Source organism: Mandrillus leucophaeus, unplaced genomic scaffold, assembly GCF_000951045.1.
Source record: "Mandrillus leucophaeus isolate KB7577 unplaced genomic scaffold, Mleu.le_1.0 Scaffold1147, whole genome shotgun sequence".
Classification (NCBI taxonomy): Eukaryota; Metazoa; Chordata; class Mammalia; order Primates; family Cercopithecidae; genus Mandrillus; species Mandrillus leucophaeus.
This window is the reverse complement of record NW_012099732.1, coordinates 362,416-386,986: the sequence shown is the minus strand read 5'-3', so window position 1 is coordinate 386,986 and position 24,571 is coordinate 362,416. Positions and strand designations below refer to the sequence as shown.

The following is a 24,571-nucleotide window of genomic DNA, read 5'->3' as shown; positions in this document are numbered from 1 at the left end:
TTACCTGTCTAACTTCATGAGTTATTTAATTTCTTCCTCCTGACCTTATTGGGAAACTAGATTTAATTCTCTTTAAGTGCTCCTTATAGATTAATTACTTTATATTTTATACATTTATCTAATTTCCTTTCTGTTGTTATTTTCCATGTCTCCAGGATTTGACTTTTTGAAACAGTAAAAAACAAAAGAATACTTTGTAACAATGCTGTTCAACATCTTCAGTGGGTCCCATTCTAAATAGAGGGCACTGCTTTGTGAATGAGGCAAAAATAATTATATGACTTAACCAATAAAGGAAATTAGATTCTTGATTTTATATTTAATGTTCATGCTGTTATAATAAATTGCATTAAGTTCATATTTATCCATTAAGTTGTTATATTTTCCTCAAGTGAATTAGGATTTCTAAAGGTTTATAATTTTCTCACAAGTAATCCTTAGGAAAAATAAATCTGAATATTAAGTTTAAGCTGCAGGGAACTTCTGTTATTCTTGTTTGTACTTTGTTGTCAGTTAACAGCTCTAATCCATAAGCGTATTTTTTTCCTGCATTAGAAAAATAACAAGTTACAAAAGTGCTAAATGCACTATAAAAACAAAATAATTTAAAGGAGTTTGAATGTAATTGTCTGTTTTTAGGTAATCATAGTCGGTTAGATATTGAACAGCTACTTACAAATAAAACAGAATTCACTACCTTCTAACTTACATAGTTTGAAAAGAAATCAGAATATTAATTATTTCATTTTCTATTTGAGTGTTCTCTTTGGTTCTGTAGTCAACAGAGCTCTCAAAATCTATTCATGTAATGCAAACATGAGTGATTTTTCATAAAACCATAACAACAATAGTGAACAGAATAAAGGGCTTATTTCAATAAGAGCACTTGTAGCCATTTGATAAATAATTTGTTTCTGTTGAAAATCTTTATGGCATTATTTACGTAACAAGAGACAGGCAATATTAATGACTGGGGCATGATGGAATTAGGAAACACAGGAAGAAGTTCTTTCTTATATTCTTCCACTTTACTCCTTCAGTGTCAATCCTGTAAATTTAATGGGGTAGCATTTGAAGTAGAAAAGGAAAGCTAAATCATTGTGAGATGAAATAGATTGTCATAAACAACTTGTTTTCTAAATGGTGATAAATCAAGATGCAACTTTAAACAAAAACAACAAAAAGAATATTAGAGTTGGATTTGTTTAATTACTGGCAAAATGCTTTTTGAAGGAATAGGTGAAGATGTGCTTATTCATTTCCATGAGAACCACATGCTGCTTATGTGTGGGATAATCCAGAATCAAACAGTCAAGCCCATAGAACCAATGACGCAGATATCTCCTGAATTCTTCGCTTAAAAAAATGAGGATGGCTGGGTGCAGTGGCTCATGCCTGTAATCCCAGCACTTTGGGAGGCCGAGGCAGGCAGATCACAAGGTCAGGAGTTCGAGATCAGCCTGGCCAACATGGTGAAACCCCGTCTCTACCAAAAATACAAAAAATTAGTCGGGAGTGGTGGTGCGCACCTGTAATCCCAGCTACTTGGGAGGCTGAGGCAGGAGAAGTGCTCGAACCTGGGAGGCGGAGGTTGCAGTAAACTGCGGTAGTGCCACTGCACTCCAGCGTGGGTGACAGAGCGAGCCTCCGTCTCAAAACAACAACAACAACACAAAAAAAAAAACAACTTTCAAATGAGCCTAACCTGTTTAAGCATGAAAACTGTTTCCATTTGGTTTTCCTTAGTGGGCTTCTTATTTTATGTTTTTTATGTGGAAAACAAGAATCTGAGAAGAGTTGAAGTTTAGGGAGGGTTTGTAAGTCCTGTCTGCTTGCCATGGACTTCTGTTAAAAGCATTAGCTTCAGCTTGAACCAATGCTAAGTCAGGAAGTACAGATATCAAACATACTATGTATGGTAATATGCACAGATCTGTCTTCAAGACATATTCATTTGTGCCATCTCAACGTTGTGAATACATGTGAGTGGAATTGAGTCTCGTGCCCTCAACTTTTAGGACAATTTTTGAAAGACAGTAGAGATTACATATTGGAAAATGTATTTGATGGGATGTATTATTTATACCCAGCCACAAAGTTCAGTGAACTCCAAATTGACCCCTAGAGCAATCTTCTACTCCTCTCCCCGCTGTCCTAATATGATATGTTTTCAAGATCTCCAGTACCTTTAAATATGTCTGTGTGATGGGATTGGCTAGGAAGCAGAAAGCACAGAACCAATTACTCATACTGTTTCCTTTGAGGATTAGACAAAATGACATTATATAATTTTTCCCTCTCTCTCTGGTGTCAGTGACCTTGAAATGATTTTGTCTGTACTATAAAAAGAGCAATATCCTCTGGGAACATCTGAGTTTTTCCTCTTATCTCCACGTGAGGGACCTCTTGGGCGGATTCCCAAAAGATCTTTAGTTTTGATCTTGTTAAACAATTTAAATTCTCAGATTTATTTGAAACTGTTTTGAACAGACTCTTCTCATATGAAACTCTTTTTTTGGATTCTCACAGCGTATTCCATCAGGTGGGGATGGTGAGACACTGAAATTTTTTGGCCAGTCTATCCACGGAGAAATGGATTTAAATGGTGACGGTCTGACAGATGTGACTATTGGGGGCCTTGGTGGTGCTGCCCTCTTCTGGTAAGTATTTTAATAACATCCTGTTAATCTGAGACTGGGTCACCCATAACTTGGCCGAGCTCCCAGTGTGATTGGAGCTCGTATCATACCAAATATCTATTTCCTTTTGTGTTCCACTATGCAGATACAAGTTATTCAGCTGAGTGAGCTGAAAGAGTCAATATATCTTAAGAACAAAGAAGCTATATGAAAGAAACAAGTAGAATGAACTCTTAATTTGGTGTGTCTATTATGTGGTTTACACTAAAATAGGTATTCTGTTTTAGGAGAGGTATAGGGGAAGAGAAGATCTTACAGAGGATGTATATAAACAATAAACCATCCCTAATATTGGGTTGCTTACAAGGTTTTAGAGATAATCGACTTTTTATTCATTGGCCTGATACATAGAAACAGATAATCCAGCAGCACTCTCTGATTGTTTATATTGTTGTCAAGCCTAGAGACATCTTAAGTAATATCTTTGCTCAGCTGTTAAAATGCCCGCATCCCCCAATTTGCCCAGTTCTTTCAGATACATACATTCATAATGCTTTATTTAAGAATAAAATAATAATTTAGTAAGCAATAACGTTAATAACCATAGCTTTAACCAGCTAAAATATCCTATTTCAAAAACAGTTCTGTTTGAAAAAAAATTACTAGGAAGTCAAGAATCAACTTAATGAGAAACCCACATGATAATTTTGAAAAATATAATAAATTTCATTAAGAAATATAAAGGAAGAGTTTCATAAGTAAAATGTCTATTCCAAGTGACCTTATGAGAAGTCCACATGTTGATTCTCCTAAATTAATGCATTGGTTTACTGTAATTCAGGTGGAAACATACCTCAATTCTCTTTTTCCCAAAAATTTACCTAGAAGAGTAGTAAACAGTGAAAGAAAGATGAAGATAGAGAGGTGAAAATAAATGACTTTGCTGTAATTTAACATAATGCTTAAGAACTAATGGTCAAATTAGAATGGTACAGTAAATTGTGCATATACAATAATCACTATGTTAAAAAAAAACTTTACAGTAGAGGGGAAAGAAGACTGAGGGGTGATACCTAAGAAAAGGGAATATTAGGCAGCCAAGTGGCTGGGACTTTGGGGAGGACTCGCCAGAAACCAAGGTTCAAAACCAGAAGTCAGCAGTGTCAGAGACAATGTATATATTTCAATTTTGTTTGAACTGTTAATCCTGAATTAGTTTATTATGCTCCCTTTAGCTCACAAATATTTATTTTATTAATTCTCATATTAAAAATATGTTTTCAGGATTTTTATGCTCCAGTTTTGTTTCAAGACCTTCTTGCAAAGCTTTGCAAACTTATTTATGGCCTCTCCTGCCCCGAATCAAGGCATTGATGGGCCAAAATGATGGTCATTTCTCTAGCATAGTCCAGGCTCCATTGACAGCAGAATGGACCAAACCAATAAACTGGGACACGAAGACTAAGATTCACAATGCCTAACAAGAAGTGAGAGTGTATACAAATGACAGGCAATAGGAAGAACATTTGGAAGCAAATAGTGAGGGTCTTGTCATGAGACCTGGACTGACCCCCAAGAAAGATGTGGCTGGGGCAGAGAGGATGTGTGGGGTAGATAATGGTCAAGATAGCTTCATGCCTGGAGAATCCTTATTACTAAGCAGGAAACTAGGCATGTTCACTCATTGCTGATGAAAGGGTAAACTGGTTGAAACTCATTAGAAGGTCTTTATCAATAAGTATTTAAAAGCATTCCAATGTTCCTACTTTTTACCAAGGATTTATTAAAAATGTAAAGATACAATCTAGAAGTACGATTGAAGATGTCATCACAGCACTGTATGTAATACTATCTTTTAATAATGTTAAATTTACCACTATACTCAGAAAACATTTTTTTAAATTAAGCTAAATATCCAATGAGAGGGGACTGAATGCATAGATTATGGTATGTGCATATGCTGGTATAGTCTATTCCCATTAAAAATAATAACTTCCATTAAAAATCATATTCTCAGAAAAATGTAAATATTGGAAAGTTGTTCACTGTAATATAATGTTTTAAAAATATGTATGCATACATATGAAGATGTGCTTTTGTACATATATATATGGATGCCTGTGTCTATGTATATGCACATTTTCTTCTGTAAAGAAAAAACCACCAAGTGTACTAAATGTTAATGGTGATTATTGCTGAGTGGTAGTATTACAAGTTATTTGTGTTTTCTTTATGCATTTCTATTATGTTTATATTTTCTATGAGTACATTGTTTTAACAGAAAAAAGAAAACCACCGTTTTTTAAAGCAAAAGCATAAGTAGTGACTTCATTATTCACAAGATACGTAGTTACAAGGGGCTAGCTCTGGCCACAAGGCAGAAACCAGGTAAAAATGTGCAATAATTGTTCTAGCTTGGATCTAAGACAATGGCCTCAGGATCCATATATTCCCCATGTCTAAGATCTTACTCTGATCTCATTTTGGATTAGTAGACATCATTGGGCTTTAGAGTTAAAACGATTGAGTTTAAAATCCCAGGTTTTTCCTCTTAATAGCTTTTGACCTGGCGTAAAATATTTAACCTTTCAGAGCCCCAGTTATCAAACATAAAACAGAAATGATGTTTCTTATAATTAATCTTAAGAATTCAATGAAATAACATCCATGTCTAGCACACTGCCTCAAATGTTATTTTGCTTTTCCTTCCTACAAATAGAGGAAGAGCTGAACTCACAAGGACTGACAATATTACAGTCCAGATGAGAGATAGCAGGGGCCTACGAGTTACTCAGGGACCTTTAGACTTCTTTCAAATTGGGAACAAACTCGTAAATCCCCAAAATATAGTTGATTCTGGGGTTTCACCTGGGCACTTGATTCCATCTCTTTTCCATCACAGGCAAAACTAGATCTTTGGCGTTTGAACCAAAAGCCCCAGATGGTTTCCAAATATAACCTGCATGTCTTAGAACATCAGATATAATCTCTTCTGTCACAAGGATTAATTAAATAAACGGAGTCCTGAGTGCTGTATTATACACGAAGCAGACCCCCTTCCATGCCCTCACTTTGCACACCCAAGTTGATAACATTCATTAAATGTAAAAATGTGTGAGTAATCCCATTGTTTTTGTTTGGAGGTCCCGAGATGTGGCCGTAGTTAAAGTGACCATGAATTTTGAACCAAATAAAGTGAATATTCAAAAGAAAAACTGCCATATGGAGGGAAAGGAAACAGTATGCATAAATGCTACAGTGTGTTTTGATGTGAAATTAAAATCTAAAGAAGACACGATTTATGAAGCTGGTAAGCAAAATAATTATAGCAAGTACTTTTGGGTAGAGGACGATGTATTTGCTCCAGCATGATGAAATCCAGCAGGCTATTGCATTTTCCCCACCATGGTGAGCTGCACATCATATTTGCCCCAGTGAACATGTAGAACCTTGAAAAAAAATTCTGCTGCAAAAGGAATAGGTTATGGAACCCAGTCAATTCTGGAGCAGAAATTACATGTTTGTATGCAGCGCCCTCAACACTGCATAGTGTCTGTCTGGCTCTCCTACTTACTATGTACAATCAGAGGCTTAAGAAAAAAATACCGATTCAGAGGTAGAGTTTAGAAATTGGGTCCCAAATGGGCCCAGTTTTCCTTCCTGTGGGTTTCTGCAAAGAATCTTCTCTCCCTTCTCTTGCCCCCTCCTGGGAAAGACTGGTATTGCAGAGAACCCGAATACTTCACCATTCCCACATTTCTGAGATCCTTTGCTCCACTGAGGTGACCCTAGTTTCTGAGAGTCAGACTTGCTGTGTGTGTGTGTTCTCAGGTGCATCAGGTCAGCCTGTACTTCCTCGTCCTCCCTTTGTTCTCCACTTTCTAAGGCAGGTTTTTAATGATGTTGAAACATGCTCGAATCAAAGCTATAAAGACCATTGACTGCAGAAGAAAAATTTACTCTGTAACCAAATATAAGCAGAATGAGAAAAACCATTAATCCTTAAAATCTGTTTTCCTTGATTTGTTCCATATGTGCATGTATATGCTCTGAAATAGCCTCCTGACTAGAAAGATCAATGAGGTATAGGAATATAAAGTAATGACTTTTGCGTTTTATATGTAACTTTGTTTCAGTCTTACTTAATTTTTGCAAAGTAACTAAGTGATCAAATAAGGATTATTGTAGCCTTCATATAAAGTGTAAGATTTCACTTATTTTCTTTATTGTAGTATGCTTATTTTATTGAACCTTAATAGTGGCTTGAACATAAGCTGAGATAATATCCTTTTATATATAAATAGATTAAAATGTATATATTTGTAAACAAGTAACTAATGTATATTTTTGCCTCTATTGAAATATAACGTAATCAATATTCTAACAGGGTTCCAGCATTTCTAAAGTTAAAAGGAATATTTTAAGTGAAATTGTAATAATTACTGTGGTGGTCTAGAAATTAGATGATAGGCAGGTGTGCATGTGTGTATATGTGTGTGTATAGGAATTGTAAACAATAAATGTAGTTAAACACTGAAAGCACAGTGAACTCAGAGAGCAGTTCTATAGAGTTCCTCAAGGTTATCTTTATGACTGCTAATACCATTGTTATTATAGTGTGGATATGCTGAACAATAGAATCTTTTTCGATTGATTGCCGAAGAGATTTTTCTATAATGCTAATTTAATAATCTGTACAATATGAGAATCACTTCAAATAAACATTTCCATCAATTATTTTTTAAAATTTTTGTAGATTTGCAGTATCGTGTCACCCTAGATTCACTAAGGCAAATATCACGAAGTTTTTTCTCTGGAACTCAAGAGAGAAAAGTTCAAAGGAACATCACAGTTCGAAAATCAGAATGCACTAAGCATTCCTTCTACATGTTGGCAAGTAAATCATATATCGTAGCTGCCTTATTCCAAATCAAGAATATAGTAGAGATGTCTTATTTCAAGTCAATCGAATTCTTACTGTTCTATTTCAAAATGCACTTATGATGTCATAAAGGAAATTTTATCTTGTTTGTTCATTTTTATCATAAAATCGCAAGTCTAATTTTCTCATTTCCAACTATTTGTAAAACTATCTGTAGTCTTCCCTGTCTGCGTTATGACATCCATATAGTATGGAACGGCAGAAAAAGACACAGTGTTCTAGTTGACAAGAAACCTTACTCGTGTCTTCATTTCTTTCATTCATTCATTTATTCCTTCAACTTGAAAACACTGAATTTCTGTGGGCTTTGTCTGTCAGTTGTGGGTGATAAGTGAATGACTGCTCTGGGGGGCAGACTGCTGGGCTGTACGCTTTCTGGGATTCATGTAACTATATATCTCGCTGTTTGACTTTAGAGCAAAGGGGAAAATTATCTGCTATTTTCTATCATCTGTAGGCTTTGTGCTACTTCGGGTTTTTTTGTTTTGTTTTGTTTTTTGTTTTAATTTTAGTGGATGAGGGAGGTTTGGAAAGCAAACTATTAATCTTGAGAGATGGCTGGTAAGCCAGTGTGAACCATTTAAAATGTGTTTTGTTGGGACATTGTGTAGATGGGGAATGTTCCCAACAGAGGGCAGGAGTTTCCTCAACATTTTCTTAAAGTGTACATGAGAGTGATAAAATTAAGAAGCAGCATGAAGGTAATGAGGAAACTGATTTTAGTAACTGACATTAAGACTTAGAGACTTGATGGTGATCTTGGAGCTTTAAAGGAACCAGGCCAATTTTCCCACTTCTGACTTATTTCTGTATTACTGATATATTCATAGTCTGTATTCTGAAAATTGTAGTTAGGGGCAGGGGAGTGACAGAAAATGTGCATCCTTTTGTGCCACATTTGTTCTTCCTCAGTGAGTTTCATGTTGATATGCTTCATGATACTTACCATGAAGCTTATTCTGTCAGCAGCAGATCAATCTATTATTTGATAAAGTAACACTGGAGTTGCCCCTCCTATTTAGTTCACCAGAACTGAACACTTAGGAATTCGAATGTGGATAAAATTTGAAGGGGTATGAAACCAGATATGGCATTGCCTCCAACCTGCTAAAAATCATCTCAGTCTATGTTTGTCCACAAATTCAGTGTCTAAGCTCTGTCTAGGCACTGGTGTTTAAAGGACTGAAATATTTTCAACATTTCCAAAATTGTTTTGGAGTTTGGAATAAGCGCTTTGAAATTTGTTCTGGAGTCAGCCAGTGTCGAATTTGTATCCCAAATGTTCCACATTCTGAGAGACTTTGGCAAAGTTGTTTGTTCTCTTAGAGGCTCAGTCTTTCATCTATAAAATAAGGACAATAATAGTTACTCATCTTAGAGGACTGTTGAAATAATTTGCAATAATGTATATAAAGCTCATAATTTTGAATACTACAAATGATTATTGTTATTGGTGGCATGTTAATAATATTAATCATATTCACATCCTTTCCAAATAATTTTACATTATAAAGGTCTTGGCTGGGCGCAGTGGCTCACGCCTGTAATCCCAGCACTTTGAGAGGCTGAGGTGAGTGGATCACCTGAGGTCAGGAGTTCGAGACCAGCCTGGCCAACATGGGGAAACTCCATCTATACTAAAAACACAAAAATTAGCTGGGTGTGGTGGCGCATGCCTGTAATCCCAGCTACTCAGGAGGCTGAGGCAGGAGAATCACTCGAACCTGGAAAGTGGAGGTCGCAGTGAGCTGAGATTGCGCCACTGTACTCCAGCCCGGGTGACAGAGAGAGACTCTGTCTCAAAAAAAAAAAAAAAAAAAAAAAAAAAAAACTTATAGCTCTCGGTACATATTATATTAATGAAATGTAACTCATTTTATAGAATGTTTGCCCTTCTGAAGGTGGGAAATGTTCCCAGAAGCGTTACATAATGATCTTTGGCTTGAGGTCTCAAGAAAAACTACACTGTGATGTAGGTAGCTCATATGTTGACACAACAAGGCCCTCTGAGGAGCTGGAAGTGAGTCAACAGGTCATACTCTGAAACCTCCACATTTCCCTATGCCCCTTGTCAGAATGCCAATCCCTCTCCAGGAAAGCAAAAGCCTGATGAAATCTTATGTCAGATTTGATGCACAAAAATGTTGCAGTAAGCCTGACCCTTGGGGACAGAATAAGGAGACATAACAAGATCAGAACACCTGGCAAATATGATACCAATGATATATTGTGTTTCACCCTCTAGGACAAGCATGACTTTCAGGACTCTGTGAGAATAACGTTGGACTTTAATCTTACCGATCCAGAAAATGGGCCTGTTCTTGATGATTCTCTACCGAACTCAGTACATGAATATGTAAGTCGGATTTCTTTAAAATGCAAAATACCAACTTGTGAATATTTTAGTGTCACTAGTAAACTGGGTTTTTTCACTACTCTACATTGGTCACAAAGAAAGAACAACCAACTGGAAGAAAGAAAAAAAAGGCAAGCAGGTTTTATTCCTGGTCAGGAATGGAGAAAGCGTGAGCTCTTGCTCTAAAGACCTCCTTCTCCTCAAGCTGTGAAAACCTGGGGAATTTTAAGGAGTTAGATGTGGGGCAGGGAGGTATACGTAAGCATGTCCAGAGAGAAACTCCAGATGTACAAGTACAGATCATAAACATGCTTCCTTATACAACATATGTTCAAGAAATTGTGGCCATTTTCTTCTATGGCAGGGACTTTAGCCCTATAATGACATGTTAATGATCTAAAGGTAACAAGGGGTTGCTGGTTCTTGTTTGCTCCATTTTCTCAATGGCTTTATCTTCCTCTGGTAATTGGCAAAGGGTCCTGAAGCTCCCAGGCCATCTGGAGTTGTTTTTCAGAAAGCTTACCTACCGATAAATAGAACAGAAAAAAACAAACAAACAAAAAAACTGCTTAAAAAAAATTTATTTTCTCAACTATCTACTGTGTAACAAAATAATGAACTTTCTCAAAATAATGAACAAAATAATGAACTTTCTACTGTGTAACAAAATAATGAACAAAATCTGCTGTTTAAGAAAATAATGAACTTTCTCAGCCATATCTCCAGGTTTGCCCTGGTAACATTAGGAAAATCTTGAAACCCATGCACACATAACCCTAAATCAATTTGAAATGTTTTAAAAAAGAATTAGGCTTTTCTAGACTTTTCCCAATCCTTCTAATTTCCTATTGTTGGAGTTTAAGAAAACTAATAAATGACACTCATTTTCACCTCACTTGAATTTAGGACCAATGGAAAGAAATCTCCCCTGTTATTCTAATTAGCGCTGGATTGCAGTGTATGGTTTAGGTATAAAGATAGTCGTCACACTGAAGCGTTGACTTAGACCACGGATAACCACCGACATCATCAGCAGTGCTGATCCATCTCTGTCCTTCTTCATGGAGCCCACCTTGTAAAACTTGTCAGATGGAGTAGAGCCAAATGTGTGCTTCCTGTGGGTACACAGCTGCTCTGAGAATAGAAACGAGAGAAAGGGACTGAGTTGTGTTCACTTAGTTCCTGTTCCCAAAGTTAGAGTCCATGTGCCACCCCTGAGAGTGAGTGAGGGGAGAGAAGAGGGAGGGTGTCACTAGCGTGGCTCCAGTGGAGGAGACATTAGGGATGGGGAATTCTTTTTCCCCATACACCTCTCTTCCACTCTCTCTTCCTTCCTACCAGATATATTGATTATCTTATACACACCAGGCATTGGAACTTACCGTCTAACACTGGAAACAGGTATTAAGTAGTAATTAGAGCGTATGCTATGGAGGAGGATTTCAGAGCTCTACGGGAACTTCCACCTAGGCTGGGAAGTCAGGAGAGCCCTCCTGAAGTTGTGCCATTTCAGTGGAGCCCTGAAGGATAGGGCGATTTCCACCCTATTTAGGGGAGTTTGGGGAGCAGAGGGGATGCTAAGTGTGAAAGTCCTGAGCATGAAGGGAACAACGACACTCGCTAGTGTGACTGACACTAAAGAGCAAGAAAGGAGGGGATGTGAGGTGAGGCTGGAGGTAAAGGCAGGGGCCATGTCATTCGGGACTTGGTGCCGCTGCACAAATTCTAAACTTTTGAAAGAGCGGCGCGGTGTTTTGAAGCTTTTTATTTGGTTCAGTCACGGGACAGGATGCAGCAGAGTGAAGAGTGGTTGGAGGGAAACAGGTGGATGTGGGAGCCCAGTGGGAAGCTGTTACTTTAGTTCGGGGAGGAAATGAGAATGCTTGGGCGAGAGATGGTGGTGGGAATGCAAAAGCAAGAAAGGATTGGAGAGATATTCAGAAGAGGAGTAGAATGGACAGGGCTTCGTGAGTTACATATGGTGGTGGTGGAGAGGCTGTCAATGAAGAAGAATCAAGCGAAACTCCTAGATTTGTGGCTTGACCGTTTTCCACCCTCTCAACTGAGCTCTATGGCATTCCTAAGTATTTGATTGATTTTAAGAGAAAAATCTCATAATTAGAGTTGAATAGATTTAGATCTTGCAGTACTTGACTTTGTATTTCACAACTGCCCTTCCCTGGCAGACAAATGCCGGTACAAAGCACCCATGAAAATTGTTCATTCTTAAAAGGATTAGCACAATTCACATTCGTAAGTAAATGTTTATTCTTCTGCCCTTTAAATTATAGGGATAAATATAAAATCCCTTAAGATTTTTGCAGGGAAATTTTCTTTATGAGTTACTTAACTTACTTTGGCTGTATGCCATTTTCGTTACACAAATTGATGGGTAATTTTGAATAATGCATAGCGAAATTTTGAAAAATTCTTTCCCGTCATCATTTCAGATTCCTTTTGCCAAAGATTGTGGAAACAAGGAAAAATGTATCTCGGACCTCAGCCTGCATGTCGCCACCACAGAAAAGGACCTGCTAATTGTCCGGTCCCAGAATGATAAGTTCAATGTTAGCCTCACAGTCAAAAATACAAAGGACAGTGCCTACAACACCAGGACAATAGTGCATTATTCTCCAAATCTAGTTTTTTCAGGAATTGAGGTAAACTTTTAGTTTTTCATTTATTTATTCTCTTAACAGTCATTTACCGAGCCTACTTTTCATGCTACTGAGATAATTGCTTTTATTAGATTGATTTTAAAAGAATAGAAGGAATTTTTTACATTAGTCCTCACCAATGGTGAAAGTATTAAGCTTTTTAAAAAAGTTTTATTTATTCAAATATGTATGTCTTTTCTTAGATTTTGTATGAGGAAAGGATAGCTCATGTATAAAAATTGTATGTTTTACAAAATCTTGAAACCACTGAAACTGAAACGGAGTCAAGGAAAACAACAACAATCAAAGCCAAAACAGTTTAACAGAAGTACAGAGAGTTCCCTCTGTGTTGAGCAAAACAATTTTACCTGCAGGAAAATCAAGATGTCATATATCCCTTTCTATGCAAAGTCCTTACTTTGGCAAGTTACTTGTATTAAATAACTGTGTCTTTTTGATTCGTAACAGAAGTTTCTTTTATTATGTTGGCAAAAAAACTATATTAATCTGTGTAAGATGCTATATCAGAGGTAATCAGCGTTTCCAAATTTGAACTTTGCTTTTAATTCTGATCTCCAAATGAATCCCACTGAGTTAAAATTTTGTGTATACTTATATTAATTAATATTACATACAATTTATATTAAAAACAATGCACTTATTCATATTATACGTAGTATTAAAACACTATTGTCTACTTTCTGTAAACTCAGATTTCACGGACATTTCTCTCTATCTATTAGGATGTCACTTAGAGACATGATGACTAAGACAAACCTAAAAATAATGTCCTATATTACTATATTTTGGATTCAATTAAGAATATTAATTATAGGCTGGGCACAGTGGCTCATGCCTGTAATCCCAGCACTTTGGGAGACTGAGGCGGGCGGATCATGAAGTCAGGAGATTGAGACCATCCAGGCTAACACGGTGAAACCCTGTCTCTACTAAAAATACAAAAAATTAGCAAGGCATGGTGGCATGCGCCTGTAGTCCCAGCTACTCGGGAGGCTGAGGCAGGAGAATTGCTCGAACCTGGGAGGCGGAGGTTTCAGTGAGCCGAGATCGCTCCACTGCACTCCAGCCTGGGTGACAGAGAGGGAACAAGACTCTGTCTCAAAAAATAATTATTATTATTAAAATTATAAATATAAATGTACAAAGTAATCTTGGGGAAAATATTACCACAAATTTATTCTCTGTTAAAAACTATTGCCTATATCCTCCTCAGCTGATTTAATGGCCTGGCAGAGAGGCATAGCTAAAAATCTGACAGTGCATCTCTTCTGTGTATATTAACAATAACAACGGTAATAACGATGGCAACCATTTATTGAGTCACATCATGTTTTAGGCCCTGTTCTAAGGATTTCACTTATTTAATTTTCATTAATTATTTTGTAAGTAGGTATGACTGTACTGCAGAGATGTGAAGCTAAAACCTTTTTTTCCTGTTTTAACATTCTTGTAATTGCATTTTACAATTGATAACATGTTTATTTACCTGGCAGTGTTATTTTTCCTTCTTATGGGTATGTAAAAATAATGGCATATCTCATGTTCAATGGCATTTTAAATTGCACAAAATAGAGTATATGACTAAACCACTTGAAAGAAAATCAGTCCGAGAGAGGTGAGGAATCTTAACAAGGATAAAGCTAACAGTGGTGCAGTCAGGGTTTAAATTCTGGTGGTCATGGGTCAGAGCCTATGCTCTTATCCACTGCACTAAACTCCTCCAATGACTGACATTCAATGAAGGCTGCTCTGTGCCAGTCTTGGGTGTGTGGATTATTTTATGCAGCCACCGCAATCACCCTGTGAGGGGGATGCTATTAGTACTTCCATTTTAAAACTGAAGATGTAGGCAGGATTGTGAGATATGCCTTGTCTTTCAGGCACCCGCAAGTGGTGTTTTAGGATTTCCATGAGTGTAGAACAGCTGGTCCCAGAATTCTGTGCCTCTTCCAGCTAAATCAAGACGAAAATATTGGCAAGGCAGTCACCAAGACACATCTGGGAAAATTCTGAAAGAACACGTTTCAGTATTTCAGCTGCTTGTCCGCTCTGATTCTGTTTGCTTTCTCTTCCTAGGCTATCCAAAAAGACAGTTGTGAATCCAATCATAATATCACATGTAAAGTTGGATATCCCTTCCTGAGAAAAGGAGAGATGGTGAGCAGGTTATACAAAATACATGTGGAAATTGAATATGAAAAGTAGTATGTGCAAAGACAAACATATAAATCCTTCCAATGGTAGTTTAGGATAATACAGATGAAAAATGTTCAGTTCAAAATTGTGACAGATTGGAATATGCTATGGTCAGAATGTTTGTGCCCCAACAAAATTCGTATGTTAATACTTAATCCCCAATGTGATAGTAGTAAAAGATGAGGCCTTTAGGAAGTCATTAGGTCCAGAGGGTGGAGCTCCCATAAGGGATTAGTGCCCTCATCAGAGAGGCTTGAGGGAGACTGCTCATCCCTTCTACCATGTGAGAACACATAGCAGGTACCATCTATAAGAACTGGGTGTTTCCAGACACTGAATCTGTTGGTGCCTTGATCTTGGACTTCCCAACCCTCAGAACTGTGAGCAAAATATTTCTGTTATTTATAAATTGCCTGGTGTAAGGTATTTTGTACAAGGTATAAGGTACACAATACCTTATACCAGGCAATTTATAAATAACAGAAACATATTGTAACAACCTTGTAACACTTCTCACACAGGCAAACTCAAACACCAAGACAAGATTTAAAGTTTATACTATGTAACATATCTAATTTATATTAGATAACATATCTCATAAAATGGAGCTGGGAGATTCTGTTATTGGAGTCTCCTAGGTAGTAGGTGTCTCTGGCCTTCAAGAAAAAGAATGCTTCAAATAGATTGGTGTAGAACTTAATTCAGAAATTCTCCTTCCATCTCTCTCTTTTTAAAAACCAATTGCCTTATTGAGATATAATTCATGTAGCATAGAGTTCACTCATTCAAAGTGTGTATTTCATTGGATTTTAGTACATTCACCAAATTATAAATTGTACAGTCATTATGATGATTGAGTTTAGAACATTTTCACACACCACAAAGAAACCACATATGCATTGGCAGTCACTCTGATTTTCCTCAACAGCCTTTCTCCCAATCCCAGGCAACCACTAATCTACTTTCTTTTTCTATGGAATGAATTTAGTTTCCAAATATTAATTGACTTTTATTTGCAGTTCTAGAATCAGGCAACACCTTATTCTGTAAAATAAAATGAGTGATGGAAGAGCTGAGGAGAGGATATTGGCTTTACAGACAGAAAAGGTCTAAAGAAAGCAGAAACAGAACGAAAAGTTGATTGGTCATTTCAAAGTTATTTTCCTTGTAAAAGTGAAAGTAGAAGGGATTTTCTTATCATGCTGTCTGAAACTGGCTTGACTGGGGATTTGGTGATTATCTCTCACTTTCCTCATCTCTCAAAAATTCAGACAAGTGATTCAATTTCGGCTTTATGGTGTGGAACTTAAGCATTATTTAGTCTGTTGGGCCTAGAGCAAGAGCTCAGTCCAAACCAGTGACCTCCTATACATTTTATTTAACATGTTTCTTAGTCTATTCTGGCTGCTATAACTAAATACTATAAACTGAGTAGCTTATAAACCAGAAGTTTATTTCTCACAGTTCTGGAAGCTGGGAAGTCCAAGGTAAATGCACTGATAGATCCAGTGTCTGGTGAGGGCCCATTTCATGCTTCATAGAAGACGTCTTTTCAATGCATCCTCAGATAGCAGAAGCAGGGAGGCAGCTTCCTGAGTCCCCTGTTACAAGGGTACTCATCCCACTCATGCAGGCTCTGCCCTTATGATCTCATCAGCTGCCCAAAGGCCCCATCACCTAATATCATCACATTGGTGTTTAGGTTTCAACACATGAATTTTGAGGGGAAACATTCACATCATAGCAATATGTAAAACATGGTACACATTCACATTGAAAAAAATGTGTATATTATATACTATTCTATTTTTGAGATACAATAAGGTTTCATTTTGTAAGACAATGTTTCTTAAATAACTTCATAATTTGAGTTTAGGTAGTGTCATTTGTGGAAATTGAATATTTTAGTCAAAGTAAACAATTTCTTATCTGTTACTAAAGACTTATTTTTATTTTATAGGTAACTTTCAAAATATTGTTTCAGTTTAACACATCCTATCTCATGGAAAATGTGACCATTTATTTAAATGCAACAAGGTGGGTTTACATGTGTATAAATATAAGTATATGAATGTATATCGCTGCTTCTGTGTATTTTGAATATTTTGCTCTATAAACTCACGGACAGTTTCTTCCAGGTTGTAGGAGATCAGTAGAAGTGGAAGGCAATTAACCACTTTGCTTCACAAAAACACCCTTATGAATGATTAGTAAAATAAAGAAATTTTCATTTAATAGAAATGATTCACCTAACTAGATTAAATCAATGAGCTATAGAAGACACCATAATCACATATCATTTATATCTGCCAAATTGCATTTAAATTCACAAAAAATTTACTGATAATTTTAAAACTTTCACTGACTGCCCATCGAGGTCAAATGAATCATTAGATGGACTTAAAGTTTTGTGATATCCTTTTGTAATTTAATCTACTTTATTCAAATCAGTCAGAACTTCTGAAAGGTATCATAGAACACACAGAATAACAACAGCAAAGGCCCAATAAGGAAAGTGAAATAGTGGTCTTTCTTCCAATAGTATTTATCCACTGACCTGTCTCCAGTGAGATAGTGTCTTTTACTGTTTTATTCACAGTGACTAGCATTGTGCCTGCCATATTATAATCACTACATAGATGTAGACTAAATGAATAAATTGGAGAAATGAATTAATGGATTAATTCTGTACATTAAGTCAACTCAACAAACATTTATTTGACAACTATTATGCACAAGACATTGAATCGGTCACTGATATTGAATTAGTCACTGTAAGGAATATAAAAATTACATAAGGTAAGTATTACAGTAGGAGGTTGAGACTAGTATAAAATTATTGTAACCTGGGATAGAATAAAAACAATCCATTATAGAGATATAAAGCTGTGTCAGAAAATTACTGGAAGCTGAAATAATATCTACTTGGCAATGGGAACCCAAGAAAGCTTTATCAAGGAAATTATAATTGAGAAAGACGTTGAAGGGTAGACAGCCTTTCACAGAGAGGTCAGTGAATAGCACTAGGTGGAGCATTTCAGGCAAAATATACAGCTTAATTAAAAAGGTTATCAATTTTAGCTGAAACATAAAGAATACATAAAGTAGCAATGAAAATAAGCAGGAAGTGTGCATTCTATCATATTACGCTAGGCACTGAATGTCAGTCTTGACTGACATTATTTCTGAATTGAACAGACCGTGAAAAGCCAGTAAAGTTTCTGAGAGGTTAAGTCATCTGTACAGAGCTGCTGCTTATGGAGACTGATTTAGGAAGGCTCTGTGTGGAATGGGTGAGAGAAAAGGGCACCATTCACGCTAAGAGCTTGGTCACACAAATACCTATAATCCAAGGCAGCATGCTAGCTTTCTCTGTCCTGCTGCTTCTGAGCCACTTTACACATTTGGGAATAACCAGAGTCATTAAAAAGTACTCTTATGCCCATTCTGTGAGACAATATGTTAGGTGCTTGGTCAGTTGGTGGAGGGGTATGTGTGATAGTAATAATGAAAGCTAACACTGAAGATTTCCTATGTCCTAGGCACAGTCTTAAGCACTTTATACTTATTACTCATTTAATCATCATGTATTACTCATTTAATATCCCATTTTATAGATGAAGAAACCAAGGCCAAGACAGATAAGTAATTTGACCAACATATATCAGTGTCCAAGAACAATCCCATTCTCTGGCCCCGGAGCCAGTGTTCATTACTCATTGTATCGTTTGTATGTGCTTTCTAATATGAGGAAGTATGTATATGTGTGTATACACATATATACATGTGTTTACATAATATGTAATTAAAGTGATAACCAAAATCAAAGGAATAAATCAGTGCTTAACAAATAATATGATCATCAAGTACTTAGTATAGAAAGACTATTGAAGAAGAAGAAAAAAGATTTTAGATTTACTCTCAGCTGTGTGACCCTAATCACTTATCTTTGCTAAGTCCTCATCTGTGATAAATAAGAATCACCTGGGGGTAGATATGTGGTTAAAAACAGAAATTCCTGGGCCCCAAGTTGGAACCACTACATCCACATTTCTAAGGGAGGCCCAGTTATCTCTGTATTTTAACAATTAAACCCAGGGATTCTCATCATTATAGTCATAAAATTTTGAAAAACGTAAGTCAGTGTGATTGTCAACTCTAGTTGCACATCAGAATCAACTTGGGAACTTTCAACCATACCAATCATTTCTGATCTCTTTCTTCACCCCAATTTAAAAAATAATTAAAAATTATACTCTTAGATGCTTTTATTTAGTTGCCAGGACAAGCTTCTCTTTCAAACACTTAGAAATATTTCTAAATAGTCAAGATTTTAATGGTTTGTCTGAATGTGCTGTGTATTTTCTAGCGACAGTGAAGAACCTCCTGAAACCCTTTCTGATAATGTAGTAAACATTTCTATCCCGGTAAAATATGAAGTTGGACTACAGTTTTACAGGTAAGAGAAAACTGCATTTTTATGTTGATGCCTTTCTATTAACCCAGTGGTTCTGAAAGTGTGGTCCCTGGCTGGCCAAGGGCATCAGCATCTCCTGGAAACTTGTTAGGCAAATTCTCTGGCCCCACCCGAAACCTACCGAATCAGAAACTCAGAGGATGGGGTTAAACAAGCCTTCCAGGTAATTCTCATGCATCCTAATGCATAACCCAAAATGTTAGGTGTTAGTGATTCCAGATTGCATTCGCTGTCCAGCATTAACTCCTGAATGCAAGTTGAAGACCCAAAAATGCTACACAAAACACAATATTTTCTTAGAGGCCACCAGCATATTTCTTGGTCATTGTTCTCATCCTGTGGAAGCTGATCAGTCTTCTCAATCTGGACACACAAGATTAAAGCATTTCTCATTGATAAGAACTGTTTATTTCTTCCACCATTCATAAACCATTCTTTCTCTTAAGAACTTCTTATCTATCCAAACACAAACCGTGTTAACAAACTTTCTCTCTATAATTTTCCCTGCTTAAGCAGAATTCCAAGCTTTTGCTAAATAAACATGTGCAATGTATATATAAAGTATAAGAATCATTGGCAAGTTGGTTTATTCTAAAAGTCTTATCATTTTATTAATTTTTTAATAATGGTGGCTAACATTTATTGAGCCTTTGTGTTCTGTCTTATCTGATCCTTATGATAATGCTATGGTTCAAATACAACTACTATCTCCATTTTCCAGTTGAAGAATTTGAGGTTCGGAGAGGCTAATTTACCCAAGGTTATATATTCAGGAAGTGTTAGTTTAAACCATTTCACATGCTTTTTTTTTTTTTTTTTTCTTTTAATTTGAAAACTATTTTAAATTGACACATAATAATTGTACATACTTATAAGGTGCTTGGAGATGTTGTGATGCACGTAATATATAGCAATTAAATAGGGTAATTAGAACATGCATCGTCTCAAACATTTATCTTTTTTTGCATTGGGAACATTCAATATCTTCCTTCTGGCTTCATTTATTATCTATGGCACTCTCTCTGTACTAACTGGAGACTACAAAAATGGCATGATTATAGGATATACATATAGATTGTGCTAATATTTCTCAGCCTTTAAATTCTGTTGGCTGTTTTCTATTTTTCTGTATGCACTTCTATTGATGCACTGACTTTTCCCCAAGAGTTTTCCATTTACTTAAAATCAAATTTTGGCGAACACTTAAAAATATTTTTGTCTTCCCTTGACTGAAGTGCGGCTTAAAAACATGCTATTTTACTCTACCAAGTTCATCCAAAGAAGATGGTGACTGTGTGGAGAAGACTGAACTTTTAAGTTTAGCAGTAAATATAGGACTTTAAATTATGAAATGGCAAAAATTTTAAATCTATTTATAATTCAGCATTACATTTTAACTTCATTTTTCAGTAGGTATAAATGGTATTAGTGAATTTATGGAAATTTTTCACTTGTTAACAATGAAATTTTAACTTTTAAAACTCATATTCTAGCATTTTGGGGACAAATAAGCATCAGTGACTGTTGAACTAAATTGTATAATCCTTTTCACTCTCCTCAAGGATTTAATTTTAGCTTTCAAGGTAAATGAATTCCCCTGTGATTTGAAATCCCTACAAATATTTTTGTGGAATTACATGATATGGAGAAAGAAAATAATGAGGCCAAATAAAAGTTAAACTTTATTATGTTTCATTTTTCTTCTTCTAATTAATTCTTTTAAGCTCTGCAAGTGAATACCACATTTCAATTGCTGCCAATGAGACAGTCCCTGAAGTTATTAATTCTACGGAGGACATTGGAAATGAAATTAATATCTTCTACCTGGTAAGAAATTACCTCTAAAATAGTATTCTAATGGAGTTATTTGTAAATATATAATTTAAAGTATTAACAGATGCATAAAAACATGTTCCTTCAATGTTTAGTCTCTATATTCCAGCATATTTTCTTTATAATTTCATAAATATAAATATAAACATATTATATATAATTATAATTTTCCATTTATGTTTTTCTTTAATTCCACTGAATGTTTAAATTTGTGATAATTATATTTTCAAATCAATTTAGAGATCTAAGTCTCTAATTTCCTCAAAATGACATACCATTAGAATGGCTTTCTAGAAAAAAATATAAACTATGGAACTAGATAGATGCTACCAATAAACCTGTAGACTTTACTTGCATTATTTTTCCAGTTTGACTGAAAAAAGTACGTTTTCATTAATTATGACTATGTCAGAAATTTGTTATCTCAATTGTCTTGGCAAATTTTTTTACGCAACAAATAAATATGTATCATGTTCTCCTTATTGTTGCCTTTCACATGCATTGTACTATCAATCACTCATGTTGGTACTACCACCTCCTTAAGTGATGCTTTCTATTACATTTATTTTTCCTTTTAAATCCTTCATAACAAACTCTTCCTAACCACTATGGCAAACAATCATGGAATTTTATTTTAGGTAATGGCTAGTTACTGACACAGACTCAAGTTAAAATTACTCAAGGAAAAAAGAGAACACAATTCAAATAATGGATTAAATATGTATTCAAAAATATGAGATAATGCAACTAAATTATAAATGAAAATAGCCTCAATCCCTTTGGGAATTGCCAACCCCCAAAAAAAGTTATCTCACAAAATATAAATAAACACATACTCCCAAGATTAATTTCATTTTTTAAAATTTGTACTCTTTGCTAGAATTCCTATGACAAGATATACCCTGGAAATTAGCATAAATGCCAATCACTCTACTGGATTCTAGGATAGATTTTTGGAATTCAGGCTATCAGATTTCTGCAGCCCCATTCACTTCCCCTGAACTAGAAAATTCAGCAAAAAAAGAAAGAAAACAAAAAGACTTTGTTGTAGATCTTTATATATTGTAACTTATTAGGGTCCAGATTTGAAATAGGTGCTCTCTGTTATTAAAGTGTTGATATGAATTACATTGCTAGGAATATTCCTGATCGCAAAACTTTGTGTGTATCTCTGATTATTTTGCTGAAGTAAATTCTAGAATTGGAATAACGGAGTTTTTTAAAAAGAACTTTTTTTAAGATGAAACTCAGTAAGTTTACTGCTAGAAATTTTCCCTAGGAAATTTTTGGTGATAGAAACAAAGATTTCAGGGATGTTCTTAACAATGTTATTTATAATAGTTTAAAAACTAATTATATGGGCACAATCTAAACACTTAACACAATGAAATTACTTAAATAAATTATCATATATTTAGTGAAGAGATTATCATATATTCAATGGAGAGACTTTATGTAATTTTTTTTTCTTTTTTTTTTTTTTCATTATACTTTAAGTCCTAGGGTACATGTGCACAAGGTGCAGGTTTATTACATATGTATACATGTGCCATATTGATGTGCTGCACCCATTAACTCGTCATTTACATTAGGTATATCTCCTAATGCTATCCCTCCCCCTTCCCCCTCCCCACAATAGGCCCCAGTGTGTGATGTTCCCCTTCCTGTGTCCAAGAGATCTCATTGTTCAATTCCCACCTATCAGTGAGAACATGCGGTGTTTGGTTTTCTGTTCTTGCGATAGTTTGCTGAGAATGATGGTTTCCAACTGCATCCAAGTCCCTACAAAGGACATGAACTCATCCTTTTTTATGGCTGCATAGTATTCCATGGTATACATGTGCCACATTTTCTTAATCCAGTCTGTCACTGATGGACATTTGGGTTGATTCCAAGTCCTTGCTATTGTGAATAGTGCCACAATAAACATACGTGTGCATGTGTCTTTATAGCAGCATGACTTCTAATCCTTTGGGTATATATCCAGTAATGGGATGGCTGGGTCACATGATCTAGATCCTTGAGGAATCGCCACACTGTTTTCCACAATGGTTGAACTAGTTTACAGTCCCACCAACTACTTTATGTAATATTTTAGAAGGCACATTTTGGTGTAAGAGACCATAATGCTGCTCTTTACTAGCTTTGTGATCTTAGAAAGTTCTTAATTTTCATTCCAACCTTCTTACCTCATAGAAAAAACAAAGATAATAAGAGAATCTGCTTCCTGGAGTTGTTAACAGGGTTAAAGGCAATAATGCGTATAAGAAGATGAGCACAGTGTGTGGCACATAGTCAACAATATTGATATTGTGGTTGTTATGAACAGTCATATTCTCAATAAACTTATACATTTAAACGAAAATGCTATAGCATAATACATTTTACAGACAGGGTATGAAACTTTGTATTTTATTGTGATACAAATTTTATTAATATGCATATATGTAAATAGTAAAGACAGGTAACATACACTAAAATGTTACCAAGGTAGTTGAAGTATAGGAAACTTTTATTTTCTGTTTATTTTCAGTATTTTCCAATGTTTCTACAAGGAACATATTTTAATCAAAAAAAAATGGTAATTACAGAACACAGGATTTCTGACTGAATATCAGGAAACAGAATGTGACTGGAAATCAGGAAGATAAGAGTTAGGGAGCATGTTTAAAGGTCCAGGCGCAGCTAGTCAGAAACCCCCGGAATTCCAGGACTAAAGGATGTATTTAATCTTTACCAACCCAGGAAATTGCTTCAGATCTGAGGAGCTATCAGTCTGGAAGGCTCAGTTGGGTAGATCACTGGCTTTCCTTGCATCTATCTATGTAGATCAAGGGGTTCCCTACCCAGGTAAAGATGCTGCACAGGGATGCCGTAAGCTTCGGGCCTGCAGATTATGCTTCAGCAGTGGGAAGGGGACCACTGCACCTGGTTGTCCCAGTTCAGTTGCACCTTCTAAGCAGGCAAAGACCTCTGGATAGTGAGTTCAGTTTCCTGTTGAACTTCATCCTGCCCATGTTTTCCTCTGAGCTATACTCACTACTGGTAGCAGAACATGATGTTAAGTGGAAATTTTGGGTTAGTGGATAAAAACGAATGGAGACAATTAATCTGACTCTCATAAAACCAGATTATCAACAGCCAGTGGCACAGTAGCCCTAGCTGGGGGTAGAATTGTGAAGGGAAGCAGATGGGAGTCTGGTTTGCCTGTGTAGTAGTGGCACATCCCATCTAGCCAGTATTAGAGATGATTTATGGGTTTAGGGAATTATGTCAAACTGGGTAAAGGCAACCAAAAATCTAAATTGTTCCATGGTCCTCCCTTCTTTCCAGTTTCAAAAAGAGTGGTATGTTTAAAAAAAAAAAAATGAGCATGGCAAGAACATAATAACAGATAAAAACTTCCAATTCTGTTTTTCTATTAATCCCAGGTCTATTAAGAGAACTGGG

At 35.9% G+C, this 24,571-nt stretch overlaps 1 protein-coding gene across 1 annotated transcript in view; it reads left to right on the top strand.

Moving 5' to 3' along the window:
- The window catches only part of ITGA1 (integrin, alpha 1), a 176,535-nt gene that overhangs the window by 123,359 nt on the left and 28,605 nt on the right, over positions 1-24,571 (top strand). The window contains exons 15-23 of the mRNA XM_011997663.1: positions 2,530-2,660; positions 5,783-5,949; positions 7,396-7,532; positions 9,827-9,937; positions 12,388-12,597; positions 14,692-14,772; positions 16,772-16,848; positions 19,181-19,270; positions 21,013-21,115. Coding sequence (XP_011853053.1) covers positions 2,530-2,660; positions 5,783-5,949; positions 7,396-7,532; positions 9,827-9,937; positions 12,388-12,597; positions 14,692-14,772; positions 16,772-16,848; positions 19,181-19,270; positions 21,013-21,115 — 1,107 coding nt within the window. The remainder of the gene's footprint in view (positions 1-2,529; positions 2,661-5,782; positions 5,950-7,395; positions 7,533-9,826; positions 9,938-12,387; positions 12,598-14,691; positions 14,773-16,771; positions 16,849-19,180; positions 19,271-21,012; positions 21,116-24,571) is intronic.